Source organism: Perna viridis, chromosome 4 (assembly GCF_037379345.1).
Source record: "Perna viridis isolate PV_CMFRI_1.1 ecotype Kerala chromosome 4, ASM3737934v1, whole genome shotgun sequence".
NCBI classification, from domain to species: Eukaryota; Metazoa; Mollusca; class Bivalvia; order Mytilida; family Mytilidae; genus Perna; species Perna viridis.
Genome location: NC_142448.1, coordinates 41363431 through 41381413, shown reverse-complemented (window position 1 = coordinate 41381413; position 17983 = coordinate 41363431). Strand labels below are relative to the sequence as shown.

The following is a 17983-nucleotide window of genomic DNA, read 5'->3' as shown; positions in this document are numbered from 1 at the left end:
TTAAGGATTATTTTGTTAACCAACACAACATTGAAACTTTTTATTAGGAAAGTTTAGTAAAGTTAATGTAAGAGATATATTCAAAGGAATTTCAGTCATTTTTTGAATAAATATTAAACATGTACAGAACATTAATTAGAATATACTGTATAATATATCATTATATAGATATCAGAGATTTACCGATTGTTCCCAGTGTATTGTTTTTTCAATAATTCACACTGTAAAATAAATTCGGTAGTTTTACTCTCGCGCTCTCTCCCGCTAAAACGTCACAACACGAATATCAATACGCCGTTCCCAAAATTTTAAATTTGTGTTGAAAATAACAATGAATAATGGAGGAAATCTATATAATAATAGGATAATCAATTGGTTATCGTGAATAACAAACATATGATCACTCGTGCCAAGAACGCATTAAGATTTAATTCATGTGAGGAATATGTTCCTCACACTCCTTAAATCTAGGCTTTCTTCGTCATTGTGATCATATTTAGGTTATTTACTCTTTCCAATTAATTATCCTATTATGAATATTTGGAAAATATGCCGAAACGTCAGTTGTTTAGTTTGGTTTCAGACCAAAAACACACAAGCTTTAACGTCTACATAATTATGCTTTGACTATTTTCCAGTATCTCATATTTTTTTTATTCTTTGGTACACCACCAAAACAAAAGCTGTTCCCAATAGTTATTACTGTATTCATGTGTGAATTACTGTCGCTCATTTACTTTTGTTGCTTTGTACGTATTATTTTGGTTATTTTAATGTTGTCAGAGATCTTGTTTTAGCAAAGTACCCAGATGATGCAGATAATCCTTGTACTTATTCTGAAAACAATTTACGATGCTTACAATGTGCTTTCGTAGTGATGTACGAATTTCCAAAAATGCTTTAAGGAATACTAGCCAAATCAGGAATTCCTGCAACAAAGATGTATGCATTGATTCAATGTGACAAACGATTTAAACCAAAATGAACTCGTGGAAAGCATCATGCTATTCAATCGATGATCTAGGACGACTATTCTGGACTCGATCTCACACCAGTCTTTAAAATTATCACAAACTGTACGAACATTTTCTTTGATCTAAGGATGGAATTCAAATCCAATTTCAACTGAAATAGGAATTGGTGATGATGCTCAACGACTTCGCCTGAAGCGAAACCAGTTTTTCCACAAATTTGAGGCAAATATAATGGAACATGAATTCGAAAATTTCAACCGTGATATGGCGGATATAAGTGCTAGAATCGACGATTATCTTAGTTTGGAAAGATCAAAGTATTTTAAATCTCGATTAAAAATATTAAAAAACAAAGAAATTAACACCGTTGAAGCATAAGAGCTGCAGAAACAATACGACAGAAAAAGTGGTATAACTGGTAGGTAAGAGAACCTATCACAATATTTCATATTTATGATGTAAACATTTTTTCATAACATTATAAATCAGAATAATAATCTACACACAAATCAATTCTGGCAATAACGATTTGTCATAATTTAAAAGTAGATCATACCTATAGCTATTGCAAGGAACATTCTTTTCTATCATCTTCAATTAACGAATGGTATGTGAAATAGTGATACCATGTTACATGCTATTGTCACAGATTACCTTGGATGAAGCTTCGTTTGAATTTTAATGCAAAAACATAGGTCCCCGAACTTGATTTCGAGTTAAATGAACAATAACAATTGTTGCATTTTAAATGAAAACATTGCACATTTCTATAAAGAATACTTAACTTACATTAATTTCCTTTCTAAAAATTAAAATTGGAGGTCATCATAATCTTTTTCATGTTATCAAATTTATTTCATTTAAATAAGATTTGTTTCCGCTTTTTATCTCCTCTAGAAAGAGCGACGATTTTTACAACAGTTTGTAATTGTACCGTACATATTGATGTCAAACAATCTTTGAAATAACAGGTACAGGTGCCATTCTTCATTAATGATTAAAAGGGTCACATTTACGCTTTCGATATTCAACATACAGCCGAAAAATGCACAGCTCCAAAAGAAAACAAGGACTAATTTGAGATATGTCAAAGGACACACGTATTAGATGTGTTATTTTATGTTAATGTTTTATTAAATAATCACTGAGTTGCATGTGAACAAAGTCGGATATATTTATAAACTTTCTCATTGAGATCTATTTTAGACAACAAATCTGTTCGTGTCTAGCATTAGTAAAAATGCTGTTGAAAAAGGCATTGTCACGTATACCGATTTTTCTTAAAAGGCTCTTTCAGGGGTATTCATTCACTCTTAAATTAAACTGCCATTCACACCTGAACAGTATAACGTATTTATATTAAACAAACTTATATATATAAATGCTATATATTCAAAATTTATCTAACAAACACAAACTCAATTCAATAGGTTTGACCTCAATCCTCAATAGTTTCTTACTGATAATGCTATAACACAAAATAACATTTCAAAACGGTCTATACAGTCCAATTTCTTTTTAATAATTCAAATCAAATGATTATTATGATATATCTCGCTTGACAGTGCGACCGGGGTGCAGATGACAATTCATCCAAACTCTCTCGGGGCTCTTGTTTTAGTAGTACTATCTAAACCGAACCCTAACGATCCAAAACCTTTCTATTCTAGACACCTTATATCAAGTAAATGCATTTTGAATAAAACACCTGTCTTAATTGGACCAATTTTATCCAACTGGTACACATGGTCCATACTTCTGGTTTTTAAGTGGAGTCCAGATTGTTCATCTACTTCTGTTAGTTTCAGGTTTTACGTGCATCGATCTTAAACCGTTAATACATGTTTTAAGAACTATATCAGTATATAAGGACTATTGTAATGACAAAAAAAAATTAAATCGGGCCGACAAGGTTTAAGAGAAGGTGTGAACAAACTATTATCCAAGTCCTAATTTAGCACATTTTTAAGTGGAAGTTTCTGGTATCTCTTGGGAATTTAAATTATGTACATACATCATTCTCGTTGTTGTGAAAAATGTTTCCTTTTACTCGGTTATTGTTGTCTGATTTAAAAAACAGAAAGAAATTACCAAGGCAACACAATATACAACAGTGCTTGTTAAACTCCGTAGAATGCGTATTGTTCACCAATGACATCATTAGAAGGATGAAACATGGTATGAAAAAAAACACCATTTTGAAAGTTTAATTTGACTATTTGCACAATCAGAATGAAGAAAAAAGACAAACTTTTCCATATCATTGTGGTAAAATAAGTAATAATTGCATTGATCCACTGGAAATGTTGGGACAAAATTGGACAAATCCAGAGATGTAGAGATCAAATAATGGTCATTTCAACTACAGAAAGCATCCTTGAGTGAAATTATATCGTCAGATGGTAGGTTCTTGACATGCATGCTATCGATTTGTTTCATTTTACCTAATTCTTACAAAAATGGAAAATGAAAAATTTAAAAACAAGGAACGATTTTAAATGTATACAAAAGATACGTATCAAATTAAATAATTGGTACATGTTACTACCCTTTTTGTGACATCGAAAAATAAGGGTTTGTTTTTGAAAGTCTCGCATAAATACACCATTTGTCGTAATTGAAAGGCATTCTCTTCAAAAAGTTATTGCTTGCCATGATAATGGAAAACAGCTAATTTAGAAAAAAAATTTGGGGGGGGTGTGACGTGAACAAGTTACTTATATCGTGTACACTCGACAAGAGGACAATGTATCTACAACTACTTACCTAGAAGAAAAAAGTGAAATGACGGATTTTTAACAGATATTTAAATCAATTTTCTTTATTGACCCTCTGGAACAGGCATGATAGTCTAAGACATTACCTCTAATCTTTTTAGTAGGTTAGCATATCGGGCTGTATAAACAATTAAGGTCAACCAAGCCGGTCGAATTGCAAAAAGGAACATTGTGAATCCCTCTTACTCATAAATTATTTAATAATGATAAAATTCCGGATTCAAAAAAGGGTTTTCGTTTTTATCCTAAGAAACTGGGTCAAAAATTTCAGTATATACGTAAAATAAAATTTACTCCATGTTTTACAACAACAACAATAACATATTTTTTTAACAAATAAATGGTATCAGAGAATACCATGGAATAGAAAGACTTTTTTAGGGGTGATTTCGGGACAAACGTCTTGGTGTCCAGATAATTTGTAACAACAGACATAAATAATGTAAGATGCTCCAAACGTATAATGTAACCAATTCCATCACACGGTATATGAAAACAAAGCAAAAGCAACATATATAAGCATTAGCAAAAGTCGTACATCAGTATCTTTATTTTTTCATTGCATTTTGACATAAAGGAATAAGAATATACAAATAGTTTCAAAAATATTCCGTCCACAAGTTTCCTTACATAGTTCGCAAAATTCTTGATAAACAGTAGCATTATATCACAAAGGTCAAAATGGGTTTTCATTTTATTAAATATTTGACAATGATTGCGATACTATTCCATTTAGGTTTGAATGATATTTAGTTGAGTAGTCCAACTAGAGATTATCAATATACAGATCTTGATAAATCCTTATAGTGTCCATAAAATGACACAAAAGCTTTAAAGTGAAAGAAAATACCGAAAGGTAAGAAAACGTGGAAAAGTATATCATAATTTCCTTCGCTGTAGTATCGACCCTCGTATCCATCTTTCCAACGATAAGTAGCAGAAATAAATGAAGCATTTGCCCAGTAACCAAACTGCATGATGGCCAGAGTGAGACAAATTTGATCTATTGACATATTAAACAAGGTCTGTGGTTTCTTGTAGGAGAAACAATAAATCGTTTGAATAATAAATCCAGTTTGAAGATACGATGAAAGAATTAGAGTTATTTCATGACAAATACCAGTGACTTTTATAGCGTTGGCAATTGTATCGTCCCTGAAAATGTTTGCAAACAAAGACAGAGTCATGAAAAATGTCAATCCAAAAAGAGAAAGAGTAAGTAAGCTATTGCTAAAATTGTAGGAAAGCGTGATAGTTCTCGTTACACAATCTCTGTTTAATAGAAAAAATGCGTAAACTGTTAGGAGAAGTATGTATACATTCCTAAGTATGAAACTGATGTTTAATAAAACAGTGAAGTTTCCATCCTTTGAAATATTTATCAGATTGGTAGCAATTGCAAAAATCGAAATTAAAACTCCGGTTATAACACATGAATTTCTTTGAATAACTTTTGTTAAACCTAAAATTTGCCATCTGATTTGTCTTCTGGTGGTCAGCAGTTGACAATTTTCGTCGTTGTTTTCCTCTTTATCTATTGACTGGTATGAAAAAGTCAGATGATCGTTTCGGCATTGTTCTCTATTGTTCATATATTTCTGAGGCAACATTTCAAATATGAACAAGCTCGCAAGAAGTGCATACTCGAGAATCATAGGATCAACAATTACTCTTGATATCAAGTAAAACTTAGAAATCATTGTAGTGTTTCCACAAGTAGTAAAATTATAATCTCTTATATAATTCTCAAAACAATAAAAGCTTGTCACTGTATAATGCGTCCACACAGACACATTGGTGACTAAAATGAATCCGATGCCATAATACGTGACTATACTGTTGGCAAGAACGAAACGAAACATTATTCGTATGAAAAATGTCTGCACTATGACAAATAGTATAAGAACCACCCTCAAGGCTATGAAGTTACCTAAATCGATACCATCTGGAGAGCATGTATATCGGTAAATCCAGCTGACAGTTTGATGAAATACTCCACCAGCTGTAAATAAGTAAAGGAATTTCATTTTCAACCAAGATGTGTTTGTCATTGAACGCAGTGCAGCCTGTTGAGACGCAATGATTCTTCTGTAATGCACAAATTTCATAAGAAAACACGCAATAATCGCCAGCATACACAAAACCACTAGAAAGTAATTTCCAGGAGGAGTCATGTCAAAAGTATTTTGTCTGGCCCGGTATGATGACACAAACACAGCACAACAAGAAAAGGCTGAGAACATGACAAGAAATACGCTTCCGGAGATGCTTCCATCGTTTTGATAAAAGTGATCGCCTTGAGGAACTCCAGAAGAGATGGTTAAAGCTAAACCCCTTAAGATCGACATCGCGACCGTGTTCTATTAACGATGGACTACGATGTGTAAATAAGTTCCTTTCATCTTATTTAAATTTAGATGAAAACATATTCCCATTTCCGCATCCTTAAATTTAAAAACCCCAATTACGACAGCATGTCAACGTATAAAAAATCTGCGGAAGTTTTTTTTTGCTTTTGTTGGCTGGACAATAGTATTGTATTGCCAAAGCAATTCAGTCTTTTTTAATTTTTGTTTTGAATACAAAATTGTTAAATCTAAACAATAATGATTATAAAAACAAACATCAAATATTAGTTTTAGATTACGCAGATAAAACAATTGTGTGCATAACTAACTACAAGATGTAAATAAAACCGTATGATAACATGATTAAAGTACTAAATGTGTTTATGTAAACATCTGTGAAAGAGTAATCAAGGGAACCAAGGTTATAGTGGTAATCAAATGAATATAATTCGATAACAAAGACCAGACATGGAAAACAGACATACACAAAAATAACATGAAGTAACTAAAATTATACATACCAAGTAACAAAAGCAAATGAGCAACTTGGATTCCACTAAAAATTGGGAGCATGGACCAGGTGCACCGTTAGGGTAAGCAAAAATAAGTACAGACTGTTTTGTTTCTTATTCTCGTCCTCTTCTCCTGCATCATCAACTGAAACAAGTTTTATACGACAATCATAAAAAACAGCCAATTGATTTCTTTCCAAAAGTTGCGGTTGTTGTTTGAACATTCCTTTACTTATTTACTTTAATATTATCATTATCTCTTTATTGCAGAGTATTATATAACTATACAATAAAATAAATAAATAAATAAATAGATAAAGAGGAAGGGCCAGTATTGCAAAAAGAAAGTAGATATATTTCATATCGAAGGAACCCATAACACATTAAAAGTATATAGTTATAATACAACATTGTAACTTGATTGATTAACAAAACATATGAATAAACTAAATAAATCAAAGTATAAAAAATGTTCAGAAGATTTATTTTAAATTTTAATTTTTTAATTGCGTTAATTCTAAGCAACGAGTATCAGGACGTACAATAGCAATATATATGGCGAAAGAACTTTTATTGAATGCTTGATATTAACAATTATAAAGACCAGTTGAAACCTCATTGTGGTTTTGCAATTTCATTTTTGTTTTTGTTGTAGTAACCATTATATGAATGATCATAATATGTCTTTATCAGTCTTCCTATTGACCAGCACCACGATTTAATATATCTCCATAATAATTTATTCAATGATATATTTATCATGACATTCTTCTATTCTTCGTAGAGAATCAAATAGCGGATTTTTTTTAAATAAAAAAACACAAAGACAGCAGCACTTGCATGTTTGAAAACCAACCAATGTTCAAAGGGTTCACCTGTAAATTTGATTCTACCCTTACTAGTCTACAATGACGGTTTTGTCTTTGTACTTTCGTTGGAATCTTAAAATTAGGATATATTCTACTGGCACTGTAAAAAATAATCGCATTCTATGCAAAAATCACAAATCGCGTAAAGTTTTACGTGTAGAAAGTCAAATTTCAATAAGAAGTGATTTGTGTGATTCTATCGGGACGAATAAAGCAATGTTCTACACATGTGGAATTTTTTGTTTGCGAATTTCATACTGCTTCACGATTATGATGCTGAAGATTTGTACAAAACGGCAATAAATTTATTTGAAAGAATCCACAAAGTTAAGGTTGCGCTATACAAATGGGAATGAGGTGCACTTATTCGTACACAAAACTGCCCCGTCTTATTTTGTAAAACTAAAAGGTGAAACTTGGTGGATATATTGATTGGGTGGTAAAGCATTCGTACATAAATAGATGAAATACTTGTGAAGGTAAAGAAGTGTAAAATGCATGCTTTAAGCTTTCCGGAAAGATTCAGGTTCTAACTGGATTGGCTTCTCTTCCCTGCCCCAACTAGCTGTTTTTCAAAAATGCAAAATTTCGCACGAACTTTTAGAATTAAAATCATGAACAAATGAACAGAGAAAGGTACACTTTTTATTTGTTTTCTTTACAATAATACCATGCCCGCGTAATTTTTCTGGCAGTTTTAAAGTGCCTGATATTTTTGAAAACCTGTTTTGTTTACAATAATTTGGGGAAAGCACACAAAATTTGTTATAATAACTAATATATATTTTTATTATGTTACCATGGCTTCATATTTTCATCTTTTTTCATGGATCTCCATAATGTAATGTTTTGAAAAAATGCATACGTTTTACAGGAACAAAATTTGTGATTTGTTTATTTAATGTCTCAGTATAGTTTTATTTCCACAAATTGTCATAGAGTTATCTGCAATGACCTAATAAAACGCGACAAAAGTCGTTGATTGTTCATATCTTAATAAAGTTTAATGGTATTTTTTGCTCATGCCGCAACATTGAAACTTTCATTTTCCGATGTTCTATACATGTACCATGAAAACAAGAAATCTATTATACTCAATGATGCATTTGTTATAAATTTGCTGGCGTTGAACATGTACTTTATGACTTGATGCTTACTGTGTTGTTTGGACAAATAGAGGCCAGGTTTTTCCGACTAATGGACGTGCAATGAAAAGTCACCAAAACCAAGATAATCAATTGATTATTTTTGATGGTTTATGTTATTTCGATTACATGTATGTCAACAATAATGAGGAAAGTGGAAAACAAGACCGACTTTTTAATCTAATTTCACTTCAAAGAAATTCATTATAATGGGTGTAATGTTTCGCAAAACGTATTTATTGCGAGATAATAGTGTACCACAAAACACTGTATCAGCTGAGGTGAAGTTTGATGGATATAGGTCATAGGTATATGCAAGTTAGAAATATGTTTAATTTTAACTGTATTATACGAAAGTTCGAAATATTCATTAACGTGACATGTTGTATTTAAACTGGTCCGGACATTTATTTTAAATTTTGTATACAAATTAAAACATTTATCGTACCGGCTGAGGTTTTTTTTATCCTTTTGTCTATGATAATATCCCTTTACAATGAAAAATAAGTTGTTAAGTCCTTCCCTAAAACAAACAAAATACGATCTGGGTATTCTTATTCCTTGTATTTCGGCATCATTTATGCCAAACTTGTGCATTACAAAATACATCATTCATTTGATATCAAGACATCAAGAAGTCAAAACTAGTTAACAATCGTCTGTTGTGATCAATGCATTTGTTATTTAAATCATTCTATTTATTGTATTTTTCTACAATTTTACCTTGACCATTAATACATTTCTGACTTCCTCGTATTTTAATCCATGTCATACTTCTTGATATGTGGGCCAAGAAACAGGTTTAAAAATATCAAAAAAAGAGTGTGAAGTATTTGGTTATGTTTTGTGTATAGTTTTAGTTGCAGAGGATGCTTACTCTACCGGTGCACCTGGTCCATACTCCCAGTTTTTAGTGGAGTCCGAGTTGCTCATTTGCTTTTGTTACTTTGTATGTATGATTTTAGTTACTTTATTCTTTGTTGTGTTTGTTTTCCATTCTGGTCATTGTCCCTAGATTACATTCTTTTGATTACCGATATAACCAAGGTTCCCTTGATTACTCTTTAAGTAATTGTTAAGGACAATTATCATAGATAAAAAAGATAAAAAGCGCAGCCGCCGGTACGAATAAAGATTCGTATGTATACAAAATTTATGCCATATTTTGTTAAGTATTTGAAAACATATAAAAATGATTCATTTTAGATTTTAAATTGTTTTATTTGAGCTACCATTTGTTTTCTCCTTTTCATTCTCGTTTACATATAACATTATGGAATAGTTTACACTACAAAACACAAAAGGGTAAGTATACAGGAAATACAAGCACAAACATAAACAGTAGAACACAAGTACAAACATAAACGATAGAACACAAGCTCAAATATAAGCAATAGAACACAAGCACAAACATAAACAATAGAACACAAGTACAAACATAAACAATAGAATAAAAGTACAAATATAAACAATGAAACACCAGCACAAACATAAACAATAGAATACAAGTAGAATTGAATGTATGATATAACTTAGTTTTTTGTGGAGTCCGAGTTGCTCATTTGCTTTTGTTACTTTGTATGTATAATTTTAGTTACTTTATGTTATTTTTGTGTATGTCTGTGTTCCATGTGTGGTCCTTGTCCCTGGATTACATTCTTTTGATTACTGCTATAACATTGATTCCCTTGATTATTGTTAGAGACTAATTTGGACCGTTTTCAAATCAAATCCATAACTTTATATTTATCTATGCTACCGTATGAAAAGAGAGAGATTTGAGAATGAATACTTATTTTTGACCGAGGCTCTAATTTTGAAAAGCAAGCACAAACTATTACTAGTATTTATCGAATAATGTATCATAAACATTATGGCCTTTTTCGGGATTTAATGTGCATTGTGGCATTAATCATGTCAGTCTGGCTTCTTATGGTATATGTAAAATATTTGAGGCACAGTGAATTATAGTAATGCTTTTTAAGAGTAATCAAGGGAACCAAGGTTATAGCGGTAATCAAAAGAATGTAATCCAGGGACAATGACCAGACATGGAAAACAGACATACACAACAAATAACATAAAGTAACTAAAATCATACATACAAAGTAACAAAAGTAAATGAGCAACTCGGACTCCACTTAAATATTTTTTTATATAATATCTTCTATACAAAAAACAAAGTTTGAATTAAATGCATTAAAGTTTGTAAGAAAAGTACTTTGGTTCTTTACAAACAAACAAAGATATCAGAGATATTTGTTACAGATTTATAATGCACTGCAATTTCATCATAGAGGGAAATAACTCAACTTTCCTCTATCATCCTATAGTTACTTTGAAGTCGCTTTTCTGCATCCTCCGAATCTTCTTAGACAAACAAACTGTAAACTCGTCCTACAAGATTATACAATAAGCGAAAGCAAATTCGTGAGTTTTCCTGATTCACTATTTTTTTAAAATTTTGTCTGATTGTTTCAGATTCAAGCACTTAAGTAGTACCACGGCTAAGAATCATAAAAAAATGTGATTCATGGTTGGAAAGCCTACATATTTTTATTTTTATAACTTGTATAAAACGTTATTCTAAACAGAACTTAACATGTGATTTTTCATATCACTTTTGTTCATTGGAGATAAAAATTATATAGAATGTACTGTGAAATCAAAATTAAGGGAGATAACTCTTTAAATGACACCCAAATACAAGAGAAACTGTTTCAATATGGATTATCTCCTGAGAGCTCCTGACAGATTGGAATGAATTATTATAAATTGCATCATATAGACCTACATGTATAAAGCAACTTAATAACAAAAAGGAAAATATGTAGCCTTTTTGGGGTGTAACACATTTTACAGAATCTGCATAATTCTTACAAAGACTGCTACTTAATATGGTTGTTTTTTTTTCAGTTAAACAAACTCTATTGTACGGTATTTTTATACACAGATATGGTTTTTTTTTATCAATAGCTGTGGTTTTACCCTTTTCTTCATAGCTTGTTTTCTTCGGAAACTTGACTCATGAAGTATATAGCGATGGAATAACACAACAAATTCAAACCCCAATAGTTGCAATTACGTTTAAGAAAAATACAGTGAAATTTGCTTGAACCAAGGTTCAATGTCATGTAAAAGAAAATGAACCGAATTACAAAGTGTCTTGTTTAAACATTTTTTTATTAGTATGCATTGTTCGATTCAGACAGGTTTAACTGGGGTACATTTCATACTATCAAATAAGCAATAAAATTAGGATAAGGTCTTAAAAACGTTACTTTCAGCATCTTTGTGTTATCTCAAAATTATGCTTTATGAAAGTTCAAATTTATCCATAGTGCAAACCTGTAACAGATAATCCAGTTTAGACATTGTACTGTAGCTAATTACTCGCGGAAAAAGCCGTAAAATGCAATGAAACTCTCGAAATGGTAAAATATCACAAAAGGGAACCAAAACCTTAGAAAGTGGAATTCTGAATAGATTTTAACTGCGTAAATAGGAGTAACAAATGTATAAGACGCCCATATTCCAAAATTACAAATACAAAGAAATAGAAATGTGTTCTTGACAGAGTACACCGAATCTTGGTCATCAGAAATTCTATATTGTTTCATTTGTAGGATGAACAAAGTCTGGTAGATGGTAGCAATAACTTTTAATACTGAGTTAATTATGGAAAGTATATGCCACGATGATGTGTAGGAGTCTGAAAGCTTTTCAATTATATTGATTGTATAGAAGCCACACGTGGCAAATGAACTCGTTAAAACAATTATTTGTTTCAAGTCGGTTTAATTTTCCTCAAAGTGTTTTGGGCGAAGCTGATTGGATAATGCGTAAAAACATCGCATGATAATTGGAGTTCTGGCCAAATTCGCACTTGCAAAAACAACACTCAGAAAGGATTTGTAAAATCCCTTTCGTTTATCATCAACATAAATATATACGCACTGCAAGATAATAAACGATACACTATGAAACATACTAACAAACAAAACGATGCAAGACTTCCTGTTCCATATACGTTCAGAAGTGATGTGCCAATTAGATAGCAACACTGTGTTCTCGCCATCGATTCTACAATTTTCCGATTTTTCTATGGATGAATAAATAGTCGAAGACTCATTTGTTCTCCCTACAGAGTGTTTCGGTCACATTTTGGATAAGAAAATCAAACTCAGTAGACTATACTCAAGTAAAACCGGCTCCAAGTATGGATGAAGACTGATTTCAACGTTTGCAATATCAACACCTTCAGCACACATTGTCGAATATTGCGTTTTATTTCTAGAAATTCCAATGACGTACATTATTCGCTAAGTCCATAGTGATATATTTGTGATGAAAAGTATAACCATTACGTAGTACAAATATAGAACATTAGAAAACTTAAATTTGGAATAATGTTGAATAAATATGGTTTGTAAGAAATGAAAAATCCAATTAGAAGCACAAAACATGACAACGTATGTATCATATATCTTACACGTGATTCTTTGGGCCAGATCAATGGCTTGGTATATTACATTCCCTACACAGAAAAGCCATAGAAATCCTAGTTGAAGTTTGTCGGTCGATTTTCTCTCCAGTGGTGTGCGCCAGTTGTTGCAGAGAGCTGTTGCTAAGCTGACGAAGATTAATACTATGATTGACAGACAGGCTAAAACGATCATCACTTTTCGAGACGTTGTTATAGGTAGCCCACCTATTATTTCAAGGATGATGACAGCAGTCGTCAAGAGTACTGTACCAGCAATACTGCCATCATGCCTAGAGTAATCTCCGTTCCTTCGTTCCTTCACATATCCAGCAGAAAATGGTATGATGCATAATGCCCTTAGTAAGTTTCGACTAATGTTAGCCATCGCTGCTGTTCTAAATTTGAAGTTTTCTAATCTGAACGTAGAATAGATTTAATCATCAATTCGTAATGGAAGATATTTTTACGTTTTGTTTGTCCGTTACAAATGTACCTAAATAATTAGAAACCAGAAAAAAGAAATATTTAGTTCGGCGCGTGTTGAATGTAGTGGCCCAATGTTCTTGGCAAAATATTAATCAATAATCAATAACATTTATAAATAATTTGTCTACAATCTTCCTCATTGGAAAAAAAATTAGGTAAGTTTCTTAAGACACATAGTATAAATAGTTGTATTTTAAGCACATTTATATAACCGTTAAATACATATAACTTTTAAAAACATTCGTTAAGAAATACATTTTTCGCAAAATTATGTTTTAAACAAAGAAATATTTTACACTCACTCAGTAAATTTCAACCTTATCAAAATGAGCAAGTATTATTCAAACTTCCTCATCATTTTCATGTACAAAAGATTTTTGCTTCCATATAGCCAAATAAGTAGCTAAACACGATATTTCCCCCTGTTTTGTCTCGTCAAAGATACAGGTAAACAAATATCTAAATATAGCAACATGTACAATCGTTGTAATCTGTCAAATATGAGATATTAGCATTATGCACGATTTGAAAAAATAATAATAAAAAAAAAATAATAAAAAATTAGTAGGAACACAAAAATTGGGAAAAATCGAAACATCCATGACAAAAACCTATCTATCTGACAATATAGCTTCACTCAAGTATACTTTCTCTATTTGAAAAGACCATTATTTGATCTTTGCATCATTGGATTTGCTCAAAAATGTTTTCAACAGAATGGATATAAAATGTAATTTTAAAGATGTATTTGACCTTGAAATGTTCATTTGTAGTGCATGTTCATGAAAATGTAACTCAGGTTATATGGAAAATCTTGCCTTTTTTCCTTGATTCTAATGGTACAAATTGTAAAATTAATCTTTCAAAATGGTTTTGTCATACCATGTTTCACCTACTGCCCGATTCTTACAGACTGACACTTTAAAATGATTCCATTACAGTTATTTTTTTTGAAAACGTAGGTTGTGAAAATTAACAGCACAATAACACACCACAAACAACTACAATATAAATGTAAATTTATACAGTTTTGAAATAAGAATAAAATTCATGCAAGAAAGTTATTTTTTTTTCAATTTATAATTTTATTTTCTCTGTTAACACTTTTGATATTATTTGTGAACCATTTCTCTTATTTAGCACACTTGTACAGTCCTTGAACTGACCCGCGCAACGTTTTGACGGATCAATCGCCGCTGGCTGATTGATCGCTGACGGATCGATAACCGATGACCGGTGACCAATCTGATCACAGTTTTGTTATGTAAATTGACAGATGATCTGTTTAAAAAGAGATGAATTGTGAAAACGTATAAATTGATGTTTAAATCTTTTGCATTTTGTAAATATGTGTAAATTTGACAAAAAAAACAACAAAAAACAACAACAACACGAAAACCGTAAAAATACGGTAGACGCTCTGTGGGCAGATGTTGCGACAGCCGGTTTAATGAATCGGTTTAACGAATCAATGAATGATCGGAAACTGATCGGTGGTCGATGACCGATCGCGATTTTTGTTGCACGGATCAGTTCATGTACTACAACAAAGCAAAAAAGCTTATTGTTAAACAAGTTTAAGTTCAGATAACTACAGACTGAGCAGTAGTCACAATATGTTAAACTTATATAAAAAAACAAATACTATACAAGAAAATATACATAAATTTGAAATGATTCAAACTAAAATTGATAAATATTAAACAAACCAATTGCATCTTTTTTTAAGTTGCATTTATAGTTTTACATATGTCCTTATTCCAGTTTAACGTGTATCTTTAATGTTTTATATTTAACAATGAAAGTCGCGACTCACATCTAAAGAAAATATATTTCAAAATATTTACAAGTGTGTTTTGAAACTAAATTTATTAAACAGACAAGCTATTTCGACAAATCATTATTCCATGCATTAGGTATACTGCCACTACACTCTCCAAAGAAGAGATAGTGGGAAACTAAATATATGTGCTATCTTCTTTTGGTCTCTCTACCAATGACGATGGTTGTGATTCACCAAATATGTACTGGATTCCTACACTCCACAATAATCTATACAAACAACGCTACATAGCTGGACCTGCAAAATGTACCACTACACCTGTTCAAAACTTTTAACTTCTTATTACTCAAATCTGTCAATGTTACTCCGTATTGGTATTAATTTAATGTGAATCCTGAAAATTTCGAAAGATCTTCTGGAAACCCTCAATTCAAGATTATTATCAGACTACAATATCATTAAAACCTATGATTTTTCAACTCTATATTTCTATTACCCGTACTCAGTTAAAATACCGACTCAGAAACATTATATATCGTTGTTGCTAGAAAAAGGTCGTTACACCTAGATACAAATATGTATTTCATGGTAGTGATTACCCATACTTTTTAAAAAATAATTCCAAATCATCTTCAAAGTATACCGAAAAAGTTGTTTTCAAAATGCTGAAACTTATTTTTTTTTGTGTGGTTGACGCGTTTTTCAACAAACTGTCGGAATTCCAATGGGAACAAATTGTATTCTTCTATTTGCCGACCTATTCATTCACTCTTATGAAGCTGAATTTATAGCTAATCTGATCTGATTTGATACATCGCATCTACCCGAAAGAACTTGAGATAAAGGATACTACCGACACTGCGAAGTCAGCCTCATATCTTGGCCTACACTTAGAGACCGATGGTGAAGGAAAACTATTGACCAAACTATACGACAAAGATGAAGATTTTCACTCAGTATTGTCAACTTTTCTTTCATCTATGGCAACATCCCTTCAGCACCTTCGTAGGGAGTTTTCATATCACAACTCATGCATTATGTCAGAACTTGCCGTAACTTCTTAGACTTTTTCTAACTTTTTTGAACTTTTGAAACTGGTTCATTTTAGACAGTTACTCGATTTACAAAGGTTGACAATACATTTAAATTCATATAAGATACTTTGCAAATTGATTGGTTTAGAAAGTTTTTCGGTTTATTCAGGGTTCAATTTAGATAGGCATCACTGTCTACTAGTTTTCAAGTTTTCTGAGTACCCGTACATTTAGACCATTATATAGCAGTTTTGTAAATGAATCAAACTGTATGCAACATTGCATCTACAGCTGAATACTAAATTTAATGTTAGTTTTCCTCCTGAACTGAACCTTGAAATAGATTGATACATACTTTGTTTGTTTGTTTGTTGGGGTTAAACGTCCGAGCAGCAATATTTCAGCTATATTCAGACGATGAACATGAAATTGATGATAAAATGAACATGAAATAATGATGGGATGGGACACAAGGGCAATGGGGTCGACAAATTTTGATTGCCACTAGAAAAAGGGGGATGGGTAAGGTTGGGCAATTAAGCCTCCTGTGGCGGAGCGCAAAGGTTCCTACTCCTATCAAATACCACAGCAGGGTTCTTTAACGTGCGAGGAACGTGGCATCTTTCCCAACACGGTACACCACTATGGTTTGCGGTCAGGTTTTCCGTATTATAGCCTGACAACCCCAGCATGCAACACGCCAGGGCTACCCCATTCCACCACCTGGGGCACACATCTCAGTTGCTCTGTGGGCAGAGCGCCTAGCCCCCGGCTAGGTTTCTGAGCACTATTTAGTCGCCTTATACGACAAGCTTAGCGCTGCTGCAGGCCTATTCTTTTGACACCCGGACCTGCACGGGGCTGATTGATACATACAAAAAGTTATTAATATAATTACATTTACTGTGCATATCATCAAAATACGCGTCTCGTTTTTGCATAAATGCCTGTACACACAACGTTTCACGAGTCGATGAAACTTACCTTTGAAATATTTATATAACATAATTGGACTACTTTCATTGATCATTGATTTATTTACCACTTTTAGTGGTCTACTTTTATTGATCATTACATATTTTCTATGTATATCTAAAATAAAATGTAAATAAAAAAAGAGAAACATATGCAATTGAAGGTTTCATCAGCGTGTAAAAGCGATGACCGGTAGCACATTTTTGACATTAAGCAATTGACCGGTCGCACATTTTGGACATTAAGCAATTGACCGGTCGCACATTTTTGACATGAAGAGCAAGTGCAACTTATTGAAAATGTGCTATGTATGCTCTTGTACACGCTGACAAAACATAAAAAATGAAATATTGAATTTATAAATAGACAAACCATTATACATAAAAAAGTATAAGCAAAACCTTTTATTGTTATTGAAACGAGTATAAAACGAAGATCCCGGAATCCAAGGAGTTGATAAAAACAGATCGCTGACTAACACTACTTTCGAAAGTCATCACTTCAAAGAGTGCCTACACTAGTAGACACACGAGGTGCATTTTAAATACAAGGGACCTGTAACCTGGGTTTTAATTTGTTTTAGTTTTGTTTAAA

At 32.0% G+C, this 17983-nt stretch overlaps 2 protein-coding genes across 2 annotated transcripts; both read right to left on the bottom strand.

Moving 5' to 3' along the window:
* Positions 1 to 3289: 3289 nt before the first annotated feature.
* LOC148620119 (uncharacterized) lies at positions 3290 to 6190 on the bottom strand. Its single transcript, XM_088580697.1, has one exon. The coding sequence runs from the start codon at positions 6097 to 6099 to the stop codon at positions 4528 to 4530; it is 1572 nt and encodes a 523-aa protein (XP_088436823.1). The 5' UTR covers positions 6100 to 6190; the 3' UTR covers positions 3290 to 4527.
* A 6134-nt stretch (positions 6191 to 12324) lies between these two features.
* On the bottom strand, positions 12325 to 13678 carry LOC148620118 (uncharacterized). Its single transcript, XM_088576986.1, has one exon. It carries the CDS (start codon positions 13494 to 13496, stop codon positions 12948 to 12950), a length of 549 nt encoding a protein of 182 aa, XP_088433112.1. The 5' UTR covers positions 13497 to 13678; the 3' UTR covers positions 12325 to 12947.
* Between the last annotated feature and the right edge of the window lie 4305 nt (positions 13679 to 17983).